Genomic DNA, 20872 nt, shown 5'->3' on the forward strand with positions numbered 1-20872 from the left:
ATCAAACTGGTAACCTCTTCGCTCATGGGTCCACACTCAACCACTCAGCTACATAGGCCAAGCTTAAAGATTTTTTTAAAAAATTGATTTTTAGAAGGAGAGAGGGAGAGAGAAACATTATGTGTGACCCAAACTTCAATAGGCTACCCCCTGTACACCCCCTACTGGGGATGGAGCCCACAACCAGGGCATGTGCTCTGACTGGGCATGGAACTGGCAACCTCTTGGTGCACAGGATGCCACTCCAACCAACTGAGCCACACTAGCCAGGGCTAGAAGGAACAATTCTTGGAGATCCTATAGGTGTAGTTTTCTATTCCCAACATTCAGAGTGGAAAGGCACATTTCACAAGGCATCAAGTGAACTTTGCCATAATAATGGGCAAAATTTAACCCCAAACTCATGTTACTCTGGTCCCATCTAAAAAGCTTAAAAGTAGTAAAAAACCATTTCCAAAAAGCTCAAGGACCCAAACAGAAGGACCCATATGAGGGGGAAAGTCAGTCAACTGAAACTAACCAAGATAGCTATAATGGATAAATAAGGACATTAAAACAGTTATTACTGTATTCTATGTAAGATGCTAGCTAAAAGACTGGGCTTGTTAAATAGAGAAATGGAAATATAAAAAAGACCCAAAATCACAGAAACAGCAAGCATACTCAGTGTTCATATCTTGGTTTCTAAATACCATTTTCCAGTAAAAGGAACCATGGCTCTTTAGAGAAATGGTTGGTTGCAGATAAGGAGCAGGGAAAGTACAAGATGATCCTGGAGTATGTTGTAGTGCCAGAAAGTAAGGAATGCTCAAAAACACCCACAGAAGGATGGGAGGAAGTATGTCAAAGAGACACAGAAGTCAACCACAAAGAGCATTCAATGGTCAAAACAACGAAATAAATAACATAGTGTTGGATTATAACCCAAAATGTAAAATAAATAAATAAATAAATAAATAAATAAATAAATAAATAAATAAATAAATATCCAAATTGATATTAAATGATTGAATAAATAAGTAAGGGAGAAAAAATAACTCTTCCATACAGAAGAATTCCAAATAACATATGTAAATACTCTCCCCTCTCCAGGTGGTAGAATTTAATCCCTTCCCTCCCCCTGATTATGGGCTAAACTTAAAGACTTGCTTCCAATGAAGAGTATGGAAAGGGAAAAATAGTAGCTTCACAGTAGGAAAATCTAGCAAAACTACCTTAGCCAAGTGATTAAAGTTTATATCACCAATGATGTCATGTGGATATCATGTGCCCTTTGATTTAACAAGGACATTTCACCTCTATGCTATTCCTTTTTAAAACCCATAAATCCAGTCTAATAATCATGACAAGAACATCAAGCAAACTCAAAATTAAGGGGTATTCAATAAAATACATGACCAATACTCATCAAAACGTTCAAGGTAATGAAAAACAAGAAAAAGACTGAGAAACTGTCATGGGTCAAAAAGGACTAAAGAGACATAACAACTAAATGAAATTTGATTACCTTGATTGGTCCTAGAACAGGAAAAAAAAAAGACATTAATGGAAAAATTCTTTTTTTTTTAGATTTTGGTGAAGAAAAAATTTTAATACCACCACAATAATACAATGTTAACAAAAATTGGCCAGGTACTGAGGTTATTTTAGTGAGCTACCATCATTTAAACATAAGAAAAGTAATTTCTCAGTTCAAATTAGTGAAACCTTAAATAAGATTGTCTCTAGAGAACATTATTTGAGAATAATGCTTTTTCTGACACATTATGACACTCAAATTTACTTTATAACAACAATTATAAACTTTTGATTCTTGCCTTAACCGGTTTGGCTCAATGGATAGAGCGTCGGCCTGCGGACTCAAGGGTCCCAGGTTCGATTCCAGTCAAGGGCATGTACCTTGGTTGCGGGCACATACACAGTAGGGAGTGTGCAGGAGGCAGCTGATCGATGTTTCTCCCTCATCGATGTTTCTAACTCTCTATCCCTCTCCCTTCCTCTCTGTAAATAATCAATAAAATATATTTTTTTTAAAAACCAAAAACTTTTGATTCTTTCTTTCTTAAAAAGCTGTCAGATTTTCATTTCTTCGGGAGACATTCTCCCCAGTGTGCTGTTCAATCCCACAGGTTAAACTTTCTTCATTATTATTAAGAACTTCATACATACATAATAATGAGATTGCCATTCATTGCTTTTTCATCTTTTCGAAAAGACACGGGAAGGCTTGCTAGACTAAAGCTGACCTCTTTAAAGCTGTGCAACAAGAATATCCCCACAATTATTGTGCAGAAGCCACTTGAGGTACCAACAATGTCGTCCACAGGCATGTCCTGCCACTCCTTAAAGAGAATAGCTGAGCCGGTCAGCACGGAGGTGGTGAAGAAGACGTAGTAGATGGGGCTGACGAGGGAGGTGTTGAATATGTCCAGGGCCCTGTTCAGGTCGTTGATCTGCGTGCTCACACAGACGATGAGACTCAGCAGCAGGGCCCAAGCCAGGGGGTGCTGCAGCACAGGCTTGCCAGCAAACAGCTCCTTGATAGCTATGCCCAGGCCCTTTACACAGGAGATAGAAAAACACTCCAATCACAGAGCAGATTGTGATGTACATGAGAATGTTCACCTGTCCACAGCGGGGTCCCAACACAAAGATTAGTATCAAGGACACAATGACCACAAGTGTTGCAAAGACCACGAAACCTGGATCCCCAAGCTTGTGTGATATCTCGTTTAAGGTCTCGATCTCCTCTTCCTTAGGTGCATGAATGACCATAACTGTGGAGCCCAGAATGCTCATCAAACACCCAATCTTCCCATGAAGATTCATACTTCATTGAGGAAGTATGAAGAAAGAATGGCACTTTGGGAATAGTAACCAGAACCCAGACTTCCATGTGGGCTCAGGTTACTGACTGCCTCAATAACGGTGGCCTCTCACGAGGCTGCTGAGTCTTGCAGCACTAACTCTGGAAAAATTATTGAAATCTGAAAAAAGTGTGGGTTTTGGCTAATAGCAATGTACCAATGTTGGTATCTAGTTTTTATAACTACACCATGGCAGTGTAAGGTAATAAAATTAAGACTGAAACCAAATGAAGTACAGATGAGAATGCTCTGTACTATCTTTGCAAGTTTTCTGTAAATCTAAAATTATCTATACTAATAAAAGCCTAGGTGGTCCACGCATGCAACGTCATCACAAGCTGGCTGCCACAAGATGGCTGCACTCATAGTGGAGGCTGGTCCCGGCGTCTCCGCAGCCTCGTGCGGATGAGGCCGATTGGGCCAGCAGGGGAGGGCAGTTGGGGGCGATCAGGCCGGCAGGGAAGCAGTTAGGTGTCAATCGGGCTGGCAGGAGAGTGGTTAGGGGGCGATTTAGGCTGGCAGGCAGAAGCAGTTAGGGACAATCAGGCAGGCAGGCAGGTAAGCAGTTAGGAGCCAGCAGGTCGGGCCTAAACCGGCAGTCAGACATCCCCCAAGGGGTACCAGACTAGAGAGGGTGCAGGCCAGACTGAGGGACACCCCCCATGCACAAATTTTGTGCACCAGACCTCTAGTCTATATATATAAAAGCCTAAGTGATCGACCGGTCAACCAGTTGCTATGATGCGTACTGACCACCAAGGGCCAAATGCAAATGCAAAACACAGGAGCTGCCCTCTGGTAGTCAGTGCACTCCCACAGCCAACCTCCCACAGCCCCTCCTCCCGGCCAGCCAACCTCCCACGGCCCCTCCTCCAGCCGGCCAACCTCCCGCAGTCCCTTCGCCTGGCCAGCTGCTCCCCCTCCCCACGCCCAATTGGCCCTGTTCACCAGCCAGGCTGAGGGACCCCACCCATGCACAAATTTGTGCATCAGGCCACTAGTTCCAAAATAAAAAACCTATTAAAAACCCCAAATTGAACTTCTAGAGATGGGAATTACAATATTGGAAACAAAAAAATACACAAAATGGGATTAAAAATAGATTAGACATTTCAAAAGTAAGGATTAGAGAATTTAGAGACACAGCAATGGAAATTATACAAAAAGACACAGAGAAAAAAGAGGAAAAAATGGACAGAGCATAATGAGCTGAGGACAACTTCAAGTGGCCCAATATACAAGTAATTGGAGTCCTAAAGGAAGAAGGGGTCAAAAAATACTTGAAGATGAAAACTTTAGGCCCACAAATCCAAGAAGGTCAATTAACTCCAAGCACAAGAAATATGAAGAAAACTATACCAGGGCATTTCTTAATAAAATTGCTAAAGTCAGTGATAAAAAGTCTTAAAAGCACCAAGAGAGGAAACAGCACATACAGAGGAACAAAGATAAGAATTACAGCAGCCCTATAAGGTTTGGCTCAATGGCTAGAGCATCGACCTACAGAATGAAGGGTCCCAGGTTTGATTCCGGCAAAGGGTACATGCCCAGGTTGTGGGCTTGAGCCCCAGTAGGGGACCTGCAGGAGGCAGGCAACCAATGATTCTCTCTCATCATTGATGTTTCAATCTCTCTTTCCCTCTCCCTTCTTTTCTCTGAAATCAATAAAAATATATTTTTAAAAGAATTATAGCAGACTTTTAATCAGAAACAATGTAAGACAGAAGATAGTGGGGCAAAATATTTAAGGTACAGAAATAAAAGAATTGCCATCCTGGTGTGACTTAGTGGTTGGAGCATCATCCTGTTCACCAAAAGGTGATGGGCTCTATTCCCAGTCAGGGCACATTCCCAAGTTGCTGACTAGATCTCCAGTGTGGGCATGCAGGAGAAGCTGATCCATTATTCCCTCTCATCATTAATGTTTCTATCTCTCTTTCCCTCTCCTTTATTCTCTGTAATCAATAAAATATATTTTAAAAAATGTGCCCATCATCATTAGTCAATAGGGAAATGCAAATCAAAACCACAATAGCATATCACTTAACACTCACAAGGATGGATATACTTTTTAAAACGGAAAATAAGTGTTGGTGAAAATGTGGAGAAGTTGGAACCCTCACTTCATACATTGCTGGAGAGAATGTAAAATTGTGCAATCACTATGGAAAACAGTTTGGTGGTTCCTCAATAAGTTAAATAGAATTACAATAGGCTCCAGCAATTCCACTCATAGGTATATACATGAGAGAATTAAAAGTACGTGTTCAAATAAAACTTGTACATACATGTTCATAGCAGTACTATTCACAGTAGTCAAAATGAGGAAACACAAATATTCACCTATGGAGGAATGAGTAAACAAAATTTAGTATATCAATATAATGGAATATTGTTTGGCCTTAAAAAGAAATGAAGTACTGACACCCACTACACTATGGATGAATCTTTTTTAAAATTTTATTTTACATTCTTATTGATTTCAGAGAGGAAGGGAGAGGGAGAAAAAGAAACATCAATGATGAGAGAGAATCATTGATCGGCTGCCTCTTGCACAACCCCTATTGGGGATCGAGCCCGCAACCCAGGCATGTGCCCTGACTTGGAATTGAACCATGACTTCCTGGTTCATAGTTTGATGCTCAACCATTGAGCCACGCTAGCTGGGCAAAATTCTGTTATTTCATTCATCTATCAAACATGTATTGAGCAGTTCCTGGCAAGTTTATTCGGGATGCAGGGCATACACAGAATTATCAGATATGGTCTTGGCTTTTGAGGAATTCATGGGTTGGGAAGGGAGGAAAAGTTCTGCAAATAGGTTCAATTAAGTGTTAGTTTCCTTGAATGTGCATTGAACTTGGGTGGTTGCTTTATGGAGGGTTGGGGGATGGAGAACAGCAATGGTAAGGCTGAGTCATGAGTGATGAGTAGGCGTTTGCCTTCTACATGGCAGCAGGAAGATTTCAGGCAGAAGGTGTGACCTGAACCAGCTCAAAAGGCTGATGTCAAAAAGCTTCTGACTTTCAGCAAACCCCAAACCAAATAGCATATGTGCAGTGGTGTAGAAGATGGACTTCAGGACAATGAGGTGACAAGTGGATGACCACCCACCCCTGTCTGGTGGTAGTAGGTGACACTAAGAAACGATAGGGGAATGGCATGGACCTGACTGAATGTGAGGCTCAGAGAAAGTGTGACTCCAATATTGGGTCACTTGGTGGGTGGTGTGTATTGCTGGTTCCTAAGGTGGGCCTGCAGGACATGCTATTCTCAGGGAACATCAAACTACAATGAACACCTGCCCTTCTTATGTAGTCTACTATTTTTAATATATACTTTTTTTTTTTTTTGCATTTGAAACCTACTTCCCTTTTCCTTGGGCTTCCTCTGTTTTCCTGTTTAAAGTATATGTTACTATGGAAATGTCATGGCACAGTAAAGTGGCATTTATAAGTGAGGTGTAAAGAATTTTCAGAACATCCAGAAACACAAGTCTAGGGTTTAGAAATATAAGCCCTAACGATGTGATAGTGTTCATGCCTTCAGACACTGTGTTATAAATATAAACACACCCGGAAACTTTAGACAGCATAGAGGAGATAGTTGAGAACTTTATTAGGATTTATGTGGCCAGATTTTTTAAATGTATATGAGAAATATTAAAAACACAAAACATAACACACTACTTGGGAAGAACATCTGGAAAAAATGAAGGAGAGAATGCCAACATTTACTTATGAGTACACACCTCTGGAAGGACCAGGGGGGCTAGACACCCCACGGAAACTTGGAAAAACCTTTGTAGCACCTTGTGTGCTATAAATATTTTCCATAAAAATTGCATGTAAATCAACCGTTGGTAAATCATATTTATCAAATGTAAGGGTGACCGCTATTTTACAGATATCTTAAGAACGTAAGAATGTACACTTTAGTAGAGGAAATTATTACCAATGGAGTTAACGGAAAAAACTCACTGGACTGAGTGAAATTCAAGGTCCTTCATTATTATCCTGGCTCTGCCACCAACTAGATGTGTGATTCAAGAAAAGTCACTTAACTTCTGTGGGCCAATTTCCTCATCTAATCTGGGTTGTAATTCTGAATTTTCACTTATTAGTTTCTTAAAGCAAGGTACAGGGATATTGGCTCACAGCTTAATGTCTGGTTTCTTCTGGGAGGTAAAACTGCACACCAATCCTTGTAGATAGAGCTCAGGGTCCTTTTACATTAGAGGAGCTCAGGTTGGTACAGCCAACAGGTCAGTTACCATTGTTCCTTTTTAAAAAAATTAAATTTATTGGGGGTGACCAGTTACCATTGTTCTGTGTGTTTTGCATCTTCATTACCCACTTTGTTCTGTGTGTTTTGCATCATCATTACCCACTTTCTCTTTCCCCAAATCACTGTAAGTGCTATCATTCCAATTTTTTGTTCCAAATTCTTTACAAAAGCTTGCTCTTAAGAGCTTGTCCTCTGGGGAAAATTGACAGTTCAAAGTAGGAGCCCATTCTCGTGGTCTTTCCACCTCTGGTCCTGTTCCTATCCCACAAGACTGGACATTGCCAAGGGCAAGGGCAAGGGCTGTACCCTCTGTGCCTAATTCAGGCCCAGGCCCAGGCCCAAAGCAGGAATTCAGTAAGTGAATGCTTCTGAAGGAGGAAGCTAAGGCAGAGAGATGGGTCTGGTGAAATAACTGAACTTGAGGGGTGAACTTTTGGCAGCTGCTTTAAACATTTCTGAACTTTCCAAATTTTCTACAATGGGCAGAAATATAAACATACCACAAGCATTAAACTCTCCTTTTCCTGGCTTTTTGTCAATGCCCTGATCTCTCATAAATAATGCAAACTTTGCCCAGTTCTCCACTGTTTGGAACAGGACGTAGGGCACACATCTTTTCTTTAAGAGACACAGCAATTACAGTCTTCTATTCTGTTTTTGCTTAAACAGCAATGACCCTATGCATTGGTCTTTGCGGACCTTACACCTGCTATCGAGCCTCAGGCAAGGACCCTGCCAACAGGCTTTGGAAATGGCCATTTACCAAGTATTTAGGCGCACCTGGATTAATCTGCCATACAGGAAGTACCAAACACAGTGTAAGAATTCTTTTGTCTTCTTAAGCAAAAACAGATTTAGGCCTTATTAACTGGCAAGAGATAGAAGGCAATGGGTCAGGTTTTTTGCCAATTTACTACCATCTTGTAGAATAATTCAGCTGTTAGGAAGACTAAAGAAGAAATTACTATCTATTGATAACTTACTACATGCCAGGTCTTGTGCTGGGCCTCTCCTATACGTTATTTAATGTAAGACTCACATCTAATAATAACTAATATACTGTATTTTTACTCATTTATCTTATTTTTTGTCAGTCTCCCCGACTAACATGTATGCTCATGAGGAGGAATTATGTGGCCAGATTTTTTAAATGTATATTTATCTTATTACTACATCCTCAGTGTCAGATACATATAATCACTCAATAAATATTTGCTGAATGAACAAACTGAATAACTCCATGAGACAGGTGTTATTATTCTCCTTTTAGGGATGAGTAGGCAAAAGTGTTCCAAGAGTGCAAATGAACTGCCCACAAAGTCATATGCCTTGTTAAGGAGCAGAACTAAAACCCAAGTCTCACTCTTTTGTTCTTTTTATGACCAAAAGACTTAATTAGACTTAGACTAGATCTTGAACTCTTTCAGCTGGACAAATCTGCAATCTATATGCCTGTAAAACCTTGTGTGTTCGTTTGAAATTTCATCAAGAAGATATATTTGGCATTTTTTCCCCAATATATTTTATTGATTTTTTACAGAGAGGAAGGGTGAGGGATAGTGAGTTAGAAACATCGATGAGAGAGAAACATCAATCAGCTGCCTCCTGCACAGCCCCTACTGGGGATGTGCCCGCAACGAAGGTACATGCCCTTGACCGGAATCGAACCTGGGACTCTTCAGTCCACAGGCCGACGCTCCCCCTGAGCCAAACTGGTCAGGGCGTATTTGGCATTTTAATGATAAATTTTGCTCAAGCAACAATGAAGGACACATTTTCCCAGCATAACAACAATGTCATCTATGGATAGACATTATCTGTATTACTTATCACTTTAAGATCCCATAAAATGATTACTCTTCAGACATAAATAAAAGCACAGTAATTCTGGATACCAACAAAATAACATTTGCAAACCTTAGCGTTTTGTATGTTACAACATGATATGTGCGTGGTATGGAATAGCTAACATCCCAGTGTACATACATGTTGCTTGAGTGTCCTAGCATGGGAGAGGTAGACTTGGCACATTGAAAGCCATGCCTGTCCTAAGAAATTATATGGAAGGCTCAAGGATTCTTCAGTGAGTGAGTTGTAGCAAAATCCATCTTGAGAATATTCACTTTTATGAGAGAATGTAAGAACGAAATCCAAACAAGGTTAATTTCACCCAGGAGTATTTCATATCCTTCTACACTTGTCAGAATATACTTGGTTGCTACATGCACCTTTACCTCCCTAGAACTACATAACAGGACCATGCCACTGTGGTGTCTTCATACCACTCTGGTTTTCTGTAGGGATTCTGGTCACATCCCCTTCTCCTCTGGGGCAGGCTCTTTCCCTTCTGGACCACTCCTGCTACCAACACAGTATCATACAGCCTGTGTGTCAGCTCATCCAATTAACTGATTGTTCATGGATCAAGCTAGTGGTTTGGCTTCACTCTTTCCATTATCAACTTTTGGTGCCATTGTTTTATTCTGATAATGAAAGTAATAGTACTTTGGAAATATTTTTGAAAAGATAAGAAACAGGAAAATTTAGAAAATACTCATCCTCCAACATCCCTAGTAATTTTAAAAACATTTTTGGATTTAAATATACAATTTTGTATACCATTTTTTTCCATTTAACATTATAAACATTTTGCCATGCAGTGTTAACTCTTCATAAACATTAATTGTAATGACTGCATAATAGTCTATTGTAGAGTCACACCATAATTTATTCAACCAATTTTCTACTCTTGAACTTCTGGATTAAGCATAAATTCCACCCACATTTTAGACTATTTCTTTGGGACAGATTCCCAGAATTGGAATTAGAGGATCAGAAGATATAAACATTTTTAAAACTCCTGAATGATACTGCCAAATTACTTTTCAGAAAGCTGTTGCCAATTTACACTTCCAACATCGCCAGTGTGTTTTTCTACTAACATAGATCTATCTAAAGGATAATAAAATTTAAGTGGAACATATAGAGGTCTGTGGCAAAGGTCATACCTATTTCCAGGTATGCAATGAACAATGAGTTAGTGTGAACTCATGGAATAAGTTTCATAGAAGTGGAGCAATATAATTAGATTTCAGACAGATCTAAGGACTGTATCCCTTTTGTACATTGCTCCACCCCTGCACACAGGACAGCACCTGGCACATACAGCTGCTCAATAAAAATTTGTTGAGTTAACACAGAATCTTCTTTCAGATGCGGTTTTTCAGCAGCTGTGGGATTTGGTTACTCTTTGATTCAAGGGAAACATGACTAGCTGGATTACCCTTGTAAAGGTCCATTCAATCCTGAGATTCTAGTTCAACTTTGGAAAATCAGTTTAAATCAAGGTGACACAATACAGCTCTTTTTAGGGGAAAAACAAGTAAACGCATCTAAAAGGACACCAGTTATATCTTGGCACCAGTTACAAATATATGTAATTTTTTACAAGCATGCAAAAAATATAATTCCGTGAGTTTGTCACCTCCATAATAGTCACTTTCATAGGTGACAAACTTATTCAAATGCTGCCAGAGGTTAAGGATATTTTCGAACCACCTTCAGTTCATTCTGTTATCACTGGTTTCAATGTGGTATCATTTGTAATACTGACAAAATTGTTTTTGAGATATTGCAAGGGCATATATAGGTAGTAGTTTGTGTAGTATCATTTTTTTGTTAACTTTTTAAAACATATTTTTGTTTTTTTAAGAAAAACAATTTTATTTTATTTTTTTTTATACTTTTTTATTGATTTCAGATAGGAAGATAGAGGGAAAGAGAGAGAGAAACATCAATGATGAGAGAGAATCATTGATCAGCTGCCTCCTGCACGCCCCACACTGGGGATTGAGCCCGCAACCTGGGCATGCGCCCTGACCGGGAATCGAACTGTGACCTCCTGGCTCATAGGTCCACACTCAACCACTGAGCAACGCCAGCCCAGCCACAAATCTGATTCTTTTTATTTTTTTTAATATATTTTATTGATTTTTCCACAGAGTGGAAGGAAGAGGGATAGAGAATTAGAAACATCAAAGAGAGAGAAACCTCAATCAGCTGCCTCCTGCACACCCCCCACCAGGGATGTGCCCACAACCAAGGCACATGCCCCTGACTGGAACCGAACCCGGGACCCCTCAGTCCGCAGGCCGATGCTCCATCCACCGAGCCAAACCAGTCAGGGCTACAAATCTGATTCTTAAATGACTTCCCGTCAACCTAAAATGTAAACTCCATAACTAGATTTAAAAGGCTCCCTGGAGGGTGGACCATAGCATGCACCCTTAATGTCTTATTTTTTAAAATATATTTTTATTGGTTTCGGAGAGGAAGAGAGAGATAGAAACATCAATGATGAAAGAAAATCATAGATAGGCTATGGGGAATGCGCCCTGGGGAATGCGCCCGCAACCCAGGCATGTGCCCTGACCTGAATCCAACCCGTGACCTCCTGGTTGATAGGTCAAGGCTCAACCACTGAGTCACGAGGTCTGTGGGCTTTCTTACTCTTAACTCATCTTAACTCTCATCTCTGAGAGGAAGAACCTAACTTGCTTAAGAGATGGAAGCCAAGCTGCCTGGCTCCACGATTCACTTTTAACCACGAGGCCAGTCTTGGGTCACTTGCTCTAATGTCAGAACCCATCAGGTGATGAACCGCCGGCCGCGGAATGAATGAATGAATGGATGAAATAACTGGGTCCAGGGACAGTCTCGCCTCCTACTCGGCCAGCACCGCCAGCCCCCGGGCAGGCCTGTGTCTCTGCCCCAGCCAGCGAAAGTGAGCTGCCCCGGCCGCCGCCACCTCGCGGCCACTGAACACCCACCCGTGGCGGCGCGCGGGGTCAAGCAAGAAAAACAATTTTAAATATAATAATGTTACATGCAATAAACATTATCATTTTCTTTTTTTTAACATTTTTTATTGATTTTTTACAGAGAGGAAGGGAGAAGGATAGAGAGTTAGAAACATCGATGAGAGAAACACTGATCAGCTGCCTCCTGCACACCCCCGACTGGGGATGTGCCCACAAACAAGGTATATGCCCTTGACCGGAATCGAACCTGGGACCCTTGAGTTCGCAGGCTGATGCTCTATCCACTGAGCCAAACCTGTTAGGGCAACATTATCATTTACTTTTTTCAAAAAGAGCACAAAACTCATTTTGTGAACCAGAATAAGGTCAAGGTAAAATAGTCAATCATTCAGCTCTAGTTCACGCTCCTAGCACCATGAAGATTCCCTTCAATATTCCACAATTTGTGTACAATAAATTGTCTGATAACATCAGATGAATTTGGCAGTAGCAAGCATATTTATGGAAAAGAATTGATTATCTGTCATTTTATATATACACTTTATATACACTAGACCAAGAGTCGGCAAACTATGGTCCGTGGGCCAAATCCAGCCCACCATCTGTTTTTCTACAGTATGCAAGCTAAGGAGTGTAAAAATGATATTTTTTTTTACCTTTTAAAAATGTTTGAAAAAATCAAAATATTTTGTGACATGTGAAAATTACATGAAATTAAAATTCCAGTATCCCTAAATAAAGTTTGTTTGTCTTTTAGGACCCAGCCATGCTCATCTGCTTCCTTATTAGCTGTCTGCTTTTGCAATAAAATGTTGAGTAGTTATATCAGAGACTGCATAGCCCACAAATCCTAAGACATTTCCTTTATGACCCCTTCACTAGACCTCAGTGGGTCCTTGGAGGGATTAAAGTTTCCCACTACAGATTTTTTGTTTTGTTTTGTTTCTGAATATCAATACCAGGAGAAAGGTGATGCAGCTGGAACAGTATTTGCAAGGATCTAATAAGCCAGAGAGTAGAGAAGATAAATACTTGAGGATTTGCCCCGGAGGATAGGATGCAAAGTCTGTAAAATCTGAGAGGTCTGACCCAACTAAGAAGCAGTAGAACATAGGGTTTCATACATAGATCCAGCAGCAAAGGAAGCTCTTACTAACTGAGCCACATGGGACTCTGGTGAGATGCAATCCCAAGACGAGTAAGAATTGCTGGCAATGATATCTGCAAATAGTAGGCAGGTTGAATAGTTGATACAGTGAGATTGTTCCCCAAAAGTACCACTTCTTTACTAGATGTCCTCAAATCATTTAACATCCAGATTTATCTGGACACATCAAGTGGCAAATGTGAATTCTGATGAGGAAATGGATCTGAAAGGAGGGCTCTGGAAAGCAGGTCCCAGGTACACATTCTTCCCCAAACAGTCACATTTCAATGGGGAGTCAAAGCCGGGGCAGAATTCGGAAGAATGCTGAATTACCCATGTTTTTCAAAATCAAAGATCAGTGAACATTTTATTCTTTCTGTTTTTGATTATTACCAGTGGGACAGATGGAGTAAGGTAGGGTGGGGTAATGGGTGGAAAAGTTGATAAAATCAATGATGGGATGATCTGCCCTGGAAAGTGTTTATTCTGCCAACAAAGGATTGTTCCAGGACAGGATCTAAGATAATAAATTAAGTCCTTTTCATTATAGCTACTTGAAACAATTTGAGTTCACAACTTTGTTCTAGTTCTCCTGGACTTCCAGCTGTGGCATATAACATTCCATGTGGATTCTGAATCAGAGTGGGGATGGGAAGGGAGATCAGCGTGAAAGCCAAAGAGATTCATTAATTCAGTGGTTCTCAACCTGTGGGTCGCGACCCCTTTGGCGGTCGAACGACCCTTTCACAGGGTTCGCCTAAGACCATCCTGCATATCAGATATTTACATTACGATTCATAACAGTAGCAAAATTACAGTTATGAAGTAGCAACGAAAATAATTTTATGGTTGGGGGTCACAACATGAGGAACTGTATTTAAAGGGCCAGGAGGTTGAGAACCACTGCATTAATTGATCATTTTAAGCTCGAAAATTATGGTCAAGACTTGCAGATGGCCAGCTCTCCTCCTGACATCCTACAGAGCTAGGCTTCACCTCCTATAGTTAGGTGGAGCTCCTCCTGTCAGGGAAAAGACAGCTGCTGAGAGAATGGGACTTTCATGACTCTCGAGTACCAAAGATAATCAAACTGCATTTGTACGCCATAAGCATCTATAGATGCAAGCAGTGGACCTTTTTTAATTAAATTCAAAATATCGTGGCAGTTAACAGGTTAAGAAACTGGTAACACTGGTTACTGCTGGGGAGTGGAACCCCCAGGGGGCTAAGGGTGAGGAAAGGAGCAGTTTTTTTCTCTCTGAATGCCCCTTATCAAAAACAAAAACAAAAGAACACATTCCGCCCATGTTGCCCATCCCACTTTCTACAATAGGAAAGCAACCTGGTGCTAGGGCTGGAACAATTTCCTTACTGAGGACTGAAGTAAGAGCTGGAAGAGGGATCCAAAAACCAGAAGAGAGTGGAGTTAGTTGCAAGTTGAGTGAAAAACCATGACCAAAAGGGCAATTCAAGATCAGCACACCGAAGTGACCAAAGTAGCTACTGGAGGGAGGTGTGGTCTAGAACCAGAAAACAAAGAACCAGGGAAACAGAGGAGCAAGAGCAAACTGGTGAAGAATAAATTGAGAGATGTTTGAGAAAACCCAAGGACAAGAGCCTGGGGCATGATGATGATGATGGGTGGATCCCTGAGACTACAGGATCAGGAGCTCGAGAGCCCTGGGCAACAAGGTGCAAGCCAGGGCAAAATTCACATGGCATCTGGGGATACTCCGAGATCATGCTCTAGCCTAGGGTTTAGTGATTCTGAACAGTCATGTACGGTTTGCTCTGGATGAGTGTTTGGGCAGTAATTTTACTTCCGCAAAATCTGAGGTAAACAGGGTTATCATCTCATTGGGTTCTTTCTGGGAAACTTTGCAAATGAGTATTGGATTCAAGTAGTCATTTGACTTGACTTCTACTCAGGACAGGAGCTAAGATAATAAATTAAGTCCTTTTCATTTTAGCTACTTGAAACAATTTGAGTTAACAGTCCTGATTACCTGCTTCCGGTTGCTGTGTCCAAACCCTGAATGGGCCAACATTGCTCCTGGTACCCTATACTCCAGCATGGTCTTGGTCCAGCACCTTTGGAAAGGTCACTCCAGCCCTGTGCACAGGATGGGAATAAGTCCAGAAATAAGTTCTCTCAGGACTGTATTATAATAGGCTGAAGATAATGTCTGTAGGTACTGTTATGGGATCCTGGCTCTTGCCCAGAAGTACACAATTCTGCAACAATTATCAAGGATTAACATGAGGTTCATTAACCAACATCACCTCAATAAATTCAATGAATTTTTTTTTTTTAAATATGAAGTTCAGTCACACAGTTGCACTAGACAGCCACAGGGCCTTTGTTCCAGAATGTAGAGTGTTTGTGGGGAACCCCGGGTCTCATCTGATGTAGTAAGATGTAATGGTCCAGAAATAGAAGATCTAGAAATCGCTAAGTAGGTAGAAGTCTATAAGCTGTTGCTTGGTTTGAGTTTTCTTGCACGTTATCTTTTATTTGTGGGATAAAGTCTAGGTTTCAGAGTGCCTCAAAACTGAGAGATATTAGTGGCAAACTTGTAATGTTTTGAAGATACAGTGAAAGAATAGAACTAAAAATAACTGTTGAATAACAGTAACCTCTATCAACTAATATTGCTTATTAACTTACTAGTTGAATAGGAGCTGTTATATGTAAAAATCCTTGGGTAAAACATAGGCATTGGCCAATCCTGTGAAATGCTATTAATAACCAACCATCCTGCACCTCCACCAGACATTCTGAGAGGTTTCATCTATGTGGCATTACTTGGAACCCACTAGAGGAAAGTTCCATTCCATATATCCTGGCAGAGAGGCAGGAAAATATAAGGGGTTTGAACTTATATAGATTGCTTTGGGGGAGAAGGGGTTGATAATAATCAAATAAGTAGGTTATTATAAACCTATTCACTATTTATAAATTGGCATAGAGTTGGGGGCAGAGGAGAGGAAGCAAATGATTCCAAATTGTTGATCTTCTGCAATACCATTCTCTTCCTCTTTGGACTTTGCTATTTCAGCCAAAAGTACCATCATTTTCTTACTAATGCAGCTTCAAAGCCTCATGCTGTTCCACCTGCCTGGGAAGCTCTCCCTAATTTCCTAGGCCCGTGTCCCATCTTTCCTTATAGATCCAGCTCAAGAACCACCTCATCCATGAAGTCCACCCAGCCCTTGGTGATTTTGTTTCATAACGTCACACTATCAGTGCCCAGCAATGTTCTAAAAACACAGGTGCTCAAAAAGCACTTGAAAATGTTGGTGATAGTTGCTAAAATCAGGCTGCTGTGTGGGTATCAGCACCAGCATGTAGACAGCAGACTCCCTTAATGCAGGATCTAGAGCAGTGATGGCGAACCTATGACACACGTGTCAGAGGTGACACGCAAACTCATTGTTTTGGTTGATTTTTCTTTGTTAAATGGCATTTAAATATATAAAATAAATATCAAAAATATAAATCTTTGTTTTACTATGGTTGCAAATATCAAAAAATTTCTATATGTGACACGGCACCAGAGTTAAGTTAGGGTTTTTCAAAATGCTGACACACCGAGCTCAAAAGGTTCGCCATCACTGATCTAGAGTGTCGCCTGGTCTCCCTCCCCACACAGCACAGCCTGGGTCTGAGTCCCCTGGTTTATATTTTCAGGGATCAGATCCTCCTCTTCCAGCAGAGAAGATACCCAAATGAGTGGGGGTGGGGGTGAGGGGCCGAAAGCACAGCACTAAAAGGAAACAAACCCAGCTCTTTTGTGAGGGGTAGATCTGTGAGCTCAATATAAATATGGGTTGGCCAATCAATTCAGGGGGGGTCGGGGGGAGTTCACAATGAATCATTTGGGCTGCACTGACTCTTAGTATTGCTCACTATGTCAGCATGACACTCCCTTCTGGACCATACCTCTGGCCCTGACTGTGAAGCAGACTGGAACTGGAGGCCTTCTCTTGGAGTCCTCCCAGAAGAGTATGCCTCCCTGGGCAGATATAGACTCCAGGAGATCCTGTCCCCACCTCTCACTGGTCTGATCCCCAGAATGTTAAGAACATAGCAACAGGACAGCCACATGATCTAAGGCCTGGGCAGTGAAGAGACCCAAACTTGCTAAGCGAAAGAAATCAAGAACAAGCAAAAACTAGAAGTTAACAGCCAAAGGTTCTTCAAAGTTGTGGAGAAGATCAGCAAGGAAGATGGCCAGCCCAACAGTCCAGCAGAATAACTAGGAGAGCCATGGCATGCAGGGTGGTAGACAGGATTGAATACAGACGAGCAGTAAATGAAGGTGCCTAACAGTGACGCAGCTTTCCAGCTCAGGTTCAGCGTCTCAGTCCTTTCACCAGGGTGTGAAACAATCCTGAGCTGCCCTGGCGGGAAGGCTTGCTGGAGACCAGGCCTGCAGAAGCTGGCCGGCAGGATAGGGGATTCTGGGATGAGACACAGGCAGGTGCATTTCCCCACCAGCTTCACGAGGGAGATGACTCCATGTTTCAGAACCTGTGACCTCTTTCTTTACACACGAGCTGCTTTTCCTCGTTTCTTTGGAAAGATCCGAAAGAAAGCCAAGTTTCCGAGGTTTAGGATCACCCTTCAAAATACCGCATATAACTTTGGCAGACACTTTCCTCATGTTCAAGTTTTCTTTCAGAATGAGTCTAACAGTCTCTTTATCTAAATTTAACTGTTCAGCCATCATCCTCACTGTTAACTGCCTGTTCGAACAAACCAAGTCCTTGACCTTTTGGATATTGTCATCGGTCCGGTGGGTAACTGGACGGCCACTTCGGGCATCATCGCGAACATCTTCCCGTCCTTCTCTAAACCTTTTGTGCCAGTCATAAACTCTGGCCCTCGACATGACTTCATGCCCATAAGCTTCTTTTAAAAGACAGTGGGTCTCACTTGCAGACTTGTTCAGTTTCACGCAAAATTTTATACTAATCCTTTGCTCTAGATAGCGGTCACTCATTCTGGCAACACAGGAACGTTAACATGTCACGGCTGTGAGGGGAAGACAAAGGGCCCGATCTCTATCCGGCTGCAAGTGGACTCGGGGTGCTCGCTATTCTTGATCCTCTGGAAGCCTCACCGGAAAGAGTAACTGCTTTTCTGAGCTTTCAGTCGAGGCCGGGGAAGCCCGTTCTGAGAAGCTAATGGAGCCAAGGAGTAGCTGCAAAACTGGGGGAAACGAAACCTGCTACCAACCCACGTCTGCATCTAACTCGTGCACGCAGATCTGCCAGGAATGTCCAGGTCAATCCCCAAGATCGTCCCGATTCCGCGGCCCTTAAAAGTCTGGCGATTTCTGCAACAGAGGCCTAAGTGGTGGCATCTTGAGCAGGCAGAGAAGCACCAGCGATGTAACGTGCCAGCTCGCCCTAGATGTGCAGAATCCCGCGCACTACAGGCCCGCCGGGGAGGCCTAGTGCTCACCCGCTCTGGAGGCCCGGGAGACGCGCCCGCATGCGCAATTCCCTCCTTCGTAGGGTCGGCCTGCGCAGGCGCGTGGCTCCGGGCCCTGCCTCCGCCTCGCCACACCCGCTTCCTCGCGCGCGCCCGCCTCGGGAGAAGTCAGCGGAGAGGAAGAGGCGGGGGAGGAAGACGAAGGGAAGAGAGGGCACCCCCGGGCGCCAGGGTGCATTGTGGGAAGGAGGCGGCAGCGTCCCGGGCGGGCGGGAGGTGCACCAGCGGCGGTGGCGGCGGTAAATCCTCCCGGCCGCTCACAGCACTGTGGAGCCGCGTCCCTAGCTCGGCCTCGGACCGCGGCGCCCCTCCTGCCCCTCGCGGCTTTCCGCCCGCCCGCCCCTCCCCCCGGCGCGCCGGCCTCGCCGAGCCGGCCGGCCGGCCAGGCTCCCCTCCCCGGCCCCGACGGGCGGGCGGGCTGCCCTGAGGAGGCGGGGAGGGGAGCACCGGGCCGGCCCGCGGGCGGGCGACGATGCCGAACTTCTGCGCGGCCCCCAACTGCACGCGGAAGAGCACGCAGTCGGATCTGGCCTTCTTCAGGTTCCCGAGGGATCCGGCCAGGTAAGCGGCCGGCGCCGGGCTGGCAGCCGGGCCCCCCTCCGCGGCGCGCGCTGCCGACCGCGGGTCCCGGGCGGCGAGGGGCGGGTGGGAGGCGCGGGGAGAGTCACCGGCGTCGACCCCAGCCTCGGACCCCGGTGGAGAACGGGCCGCGAGCAGCGGGCGGGCGGGCCGCCGGGGACCTCGGAGCACGTGCGCCGGGCGGGGGTTCGGCGCCGAGGGCACCACCCGAGGTGAGAGGCCCCCGGGGCGGCGCGCGGGCCGGTTCAAGTGGGTTCCTGGCCCGGTTCGCGTGCTGTGTGATTTCGGACCAGGCGCTTTCTCCTCTGGGCTTCCGTTTCCCCAGCTGTCAAAAGAGGGTGGTCACCCGGCTCTTTCCTCTTCTGGGCACCACCCCCGGGACGGGGTTTCTTGCCGGGTCCGGCCCCCTTCTTTGATCTTAGGCTAAGGCTCAGTTGCTTCCTCCCGGATCCTGATCGTGGGAATTCTAGCTCCGGTCGTCCGCTCGATCTCTCGTTCGGTTATTGCGGGGATAACGGTGTGGGGGGTGAGGGTGACGGGAGTGACGCGAAGGAGAGGCACTGGTATGGACGCCTTCCTGAGTCCCTTACGCACCCTCCCTTAGAGGGTGACAGCGTAGGGACTGCTCAAAAGGCGGAGGATTGCCCGTTGGCCTGTCGGTGATTTAGCCCAGCGGTTCTCAACCTGTGGGTCGCGACCCCTTTGGCGGTCGAGCGACCCTTCACAGGGGTCGCCTAAGACCATCCTGCATATCAGATATTGACATTACGATTCATAACAGTAGCAACATTACAGTTATGAAGTAGCAACGAACATAACTTTATGGTTGGGGGTCACCACAACATGAAGAACTGTATTAAAGGGTCGTGACATTAGGAAGGTTGAGAACCACGGATTTAGTCATTTCAAATCAACACACCCGCTGTGTGTTGGGTGCTGGAAATTCACAAGGGAATGAGGGTTGCCTGCAGAAAGTGCACAGTCCATTAAAGAGGCAAGTATAGCCGAGACCGGTTTGGCTCAGTGGATAGAGCGTCGGCCTGCGGACTGAAGGGTCCCAGGTTCGATTCCGGTCAAGGGCATGTACCTGGGTTGCGAGCACATCCCCAGTGGGAGATGTGCAGGAGGCAGCTGATAGATGTTTCTCTCTCATCGATGTTTCTGACTATCTCTCTCCCTTCCAATATATTTTAAAAAAAAGAGAGAGAGACAAGTATAAGCAGACGATTGTAATATGACATGCTTTGTATTTGTTAGTTCCACAAATGTTTACGGAAGGCCTACTGTGTGCTTGCCGGGCATTGTTCTGAGCACTGGGAGTGTACAAATGAACAGTTCATGGAGTTTACATTCTGATGGGGGGCAACAGACACATGTAATGTGTCAGGTGTGATAAATACAGTATGATGGAGAAAGCGCGCATGTTGTGGGGCTGGGGAGTAAGGAGAAGCAGGGGAGGCACACTTGCTATTGTAAATAAGGCAATCAGAGAAGGCCTCGCTAAGAAGTCGAATTGGAGCAAAGACCAGTGGTAGGTAAGGGGGCTAGCCATGAAGAGTTCTACGGGAAGAGCATCCCAGTCTGTGGAAACAGTAAATGCAAAGGGGGGGCATGGCTCCCCTGTTAGAGGTACAGCCAGAAGTCCATGGACTGCTAGAGCTGGTTTAAGGAA

The 20872-nt window shown here is 43.9% G+C and overlaps 2 protein-coding genes and 1 pseudogene across 2 annotated transcripts in view; 1 reads left to right on the forward strand and 2 right to left on the reverse strand.

Moving 5' to 3' along the window:
- Nucleotides 1–18700, reverse strand: part of GVQW3 (GVQW motif containing 3) — a 51547-nt gene extending 32847 nt beyond the window's left edge. Inside the window, exon 1 of the mRNA XM_059708398.1 lies at nt 15128–18700. Coding sequence (XP_059564381.1) covers nt 17495–18127 — 633 coding nt within the window. The 5' untranslated portion in view covers nt 18128–18700 and the 3' untranslated portion in view covers nt 15128–17494. The remainder of the gene's footprint in view (nt 1–15127) is intronic.
- On the reverse strand, nt 2039–7381 carry LOC132241781 (magnesium transporter NIPA2-like; annotated as a pseudogene).
- A 341-nt stretch (nt 18701–19041) lies between the features above and the next one.
- The window catches only part of THAP12 (THAP domain containing 12), a 36429-nt gene continuing 34598 nt past the window's right edge, over nt 19042–20872 (forward strand). Inside the window, exon 1 of the mRNA XM_059708396.1 lies at nt 19042–19182. Within this exon, the coding sequence (XP_059564379.1) occupies nt 19094–19182 (89 nt within the window). The 5' untranslated portion in view covers nt 19042–19093. The remainder of the gene's footprint in view (nt 19183–20872) is intronic.

Source organism: Myotis daubentonii, chromosome 9 (assembly GCF_963259705.1).
Source record: "Myotis daubentonii chromosome 9, mMyoDau2.1, whole genome shotgun sequence".
In the NCBI taxonomy this organism is placed as follows: Eukaryota; Metazoa; Chordata; class Mammalia; order Chiroptera; family Vespertilionidae; genus Myotis; species Myotis daubentonii.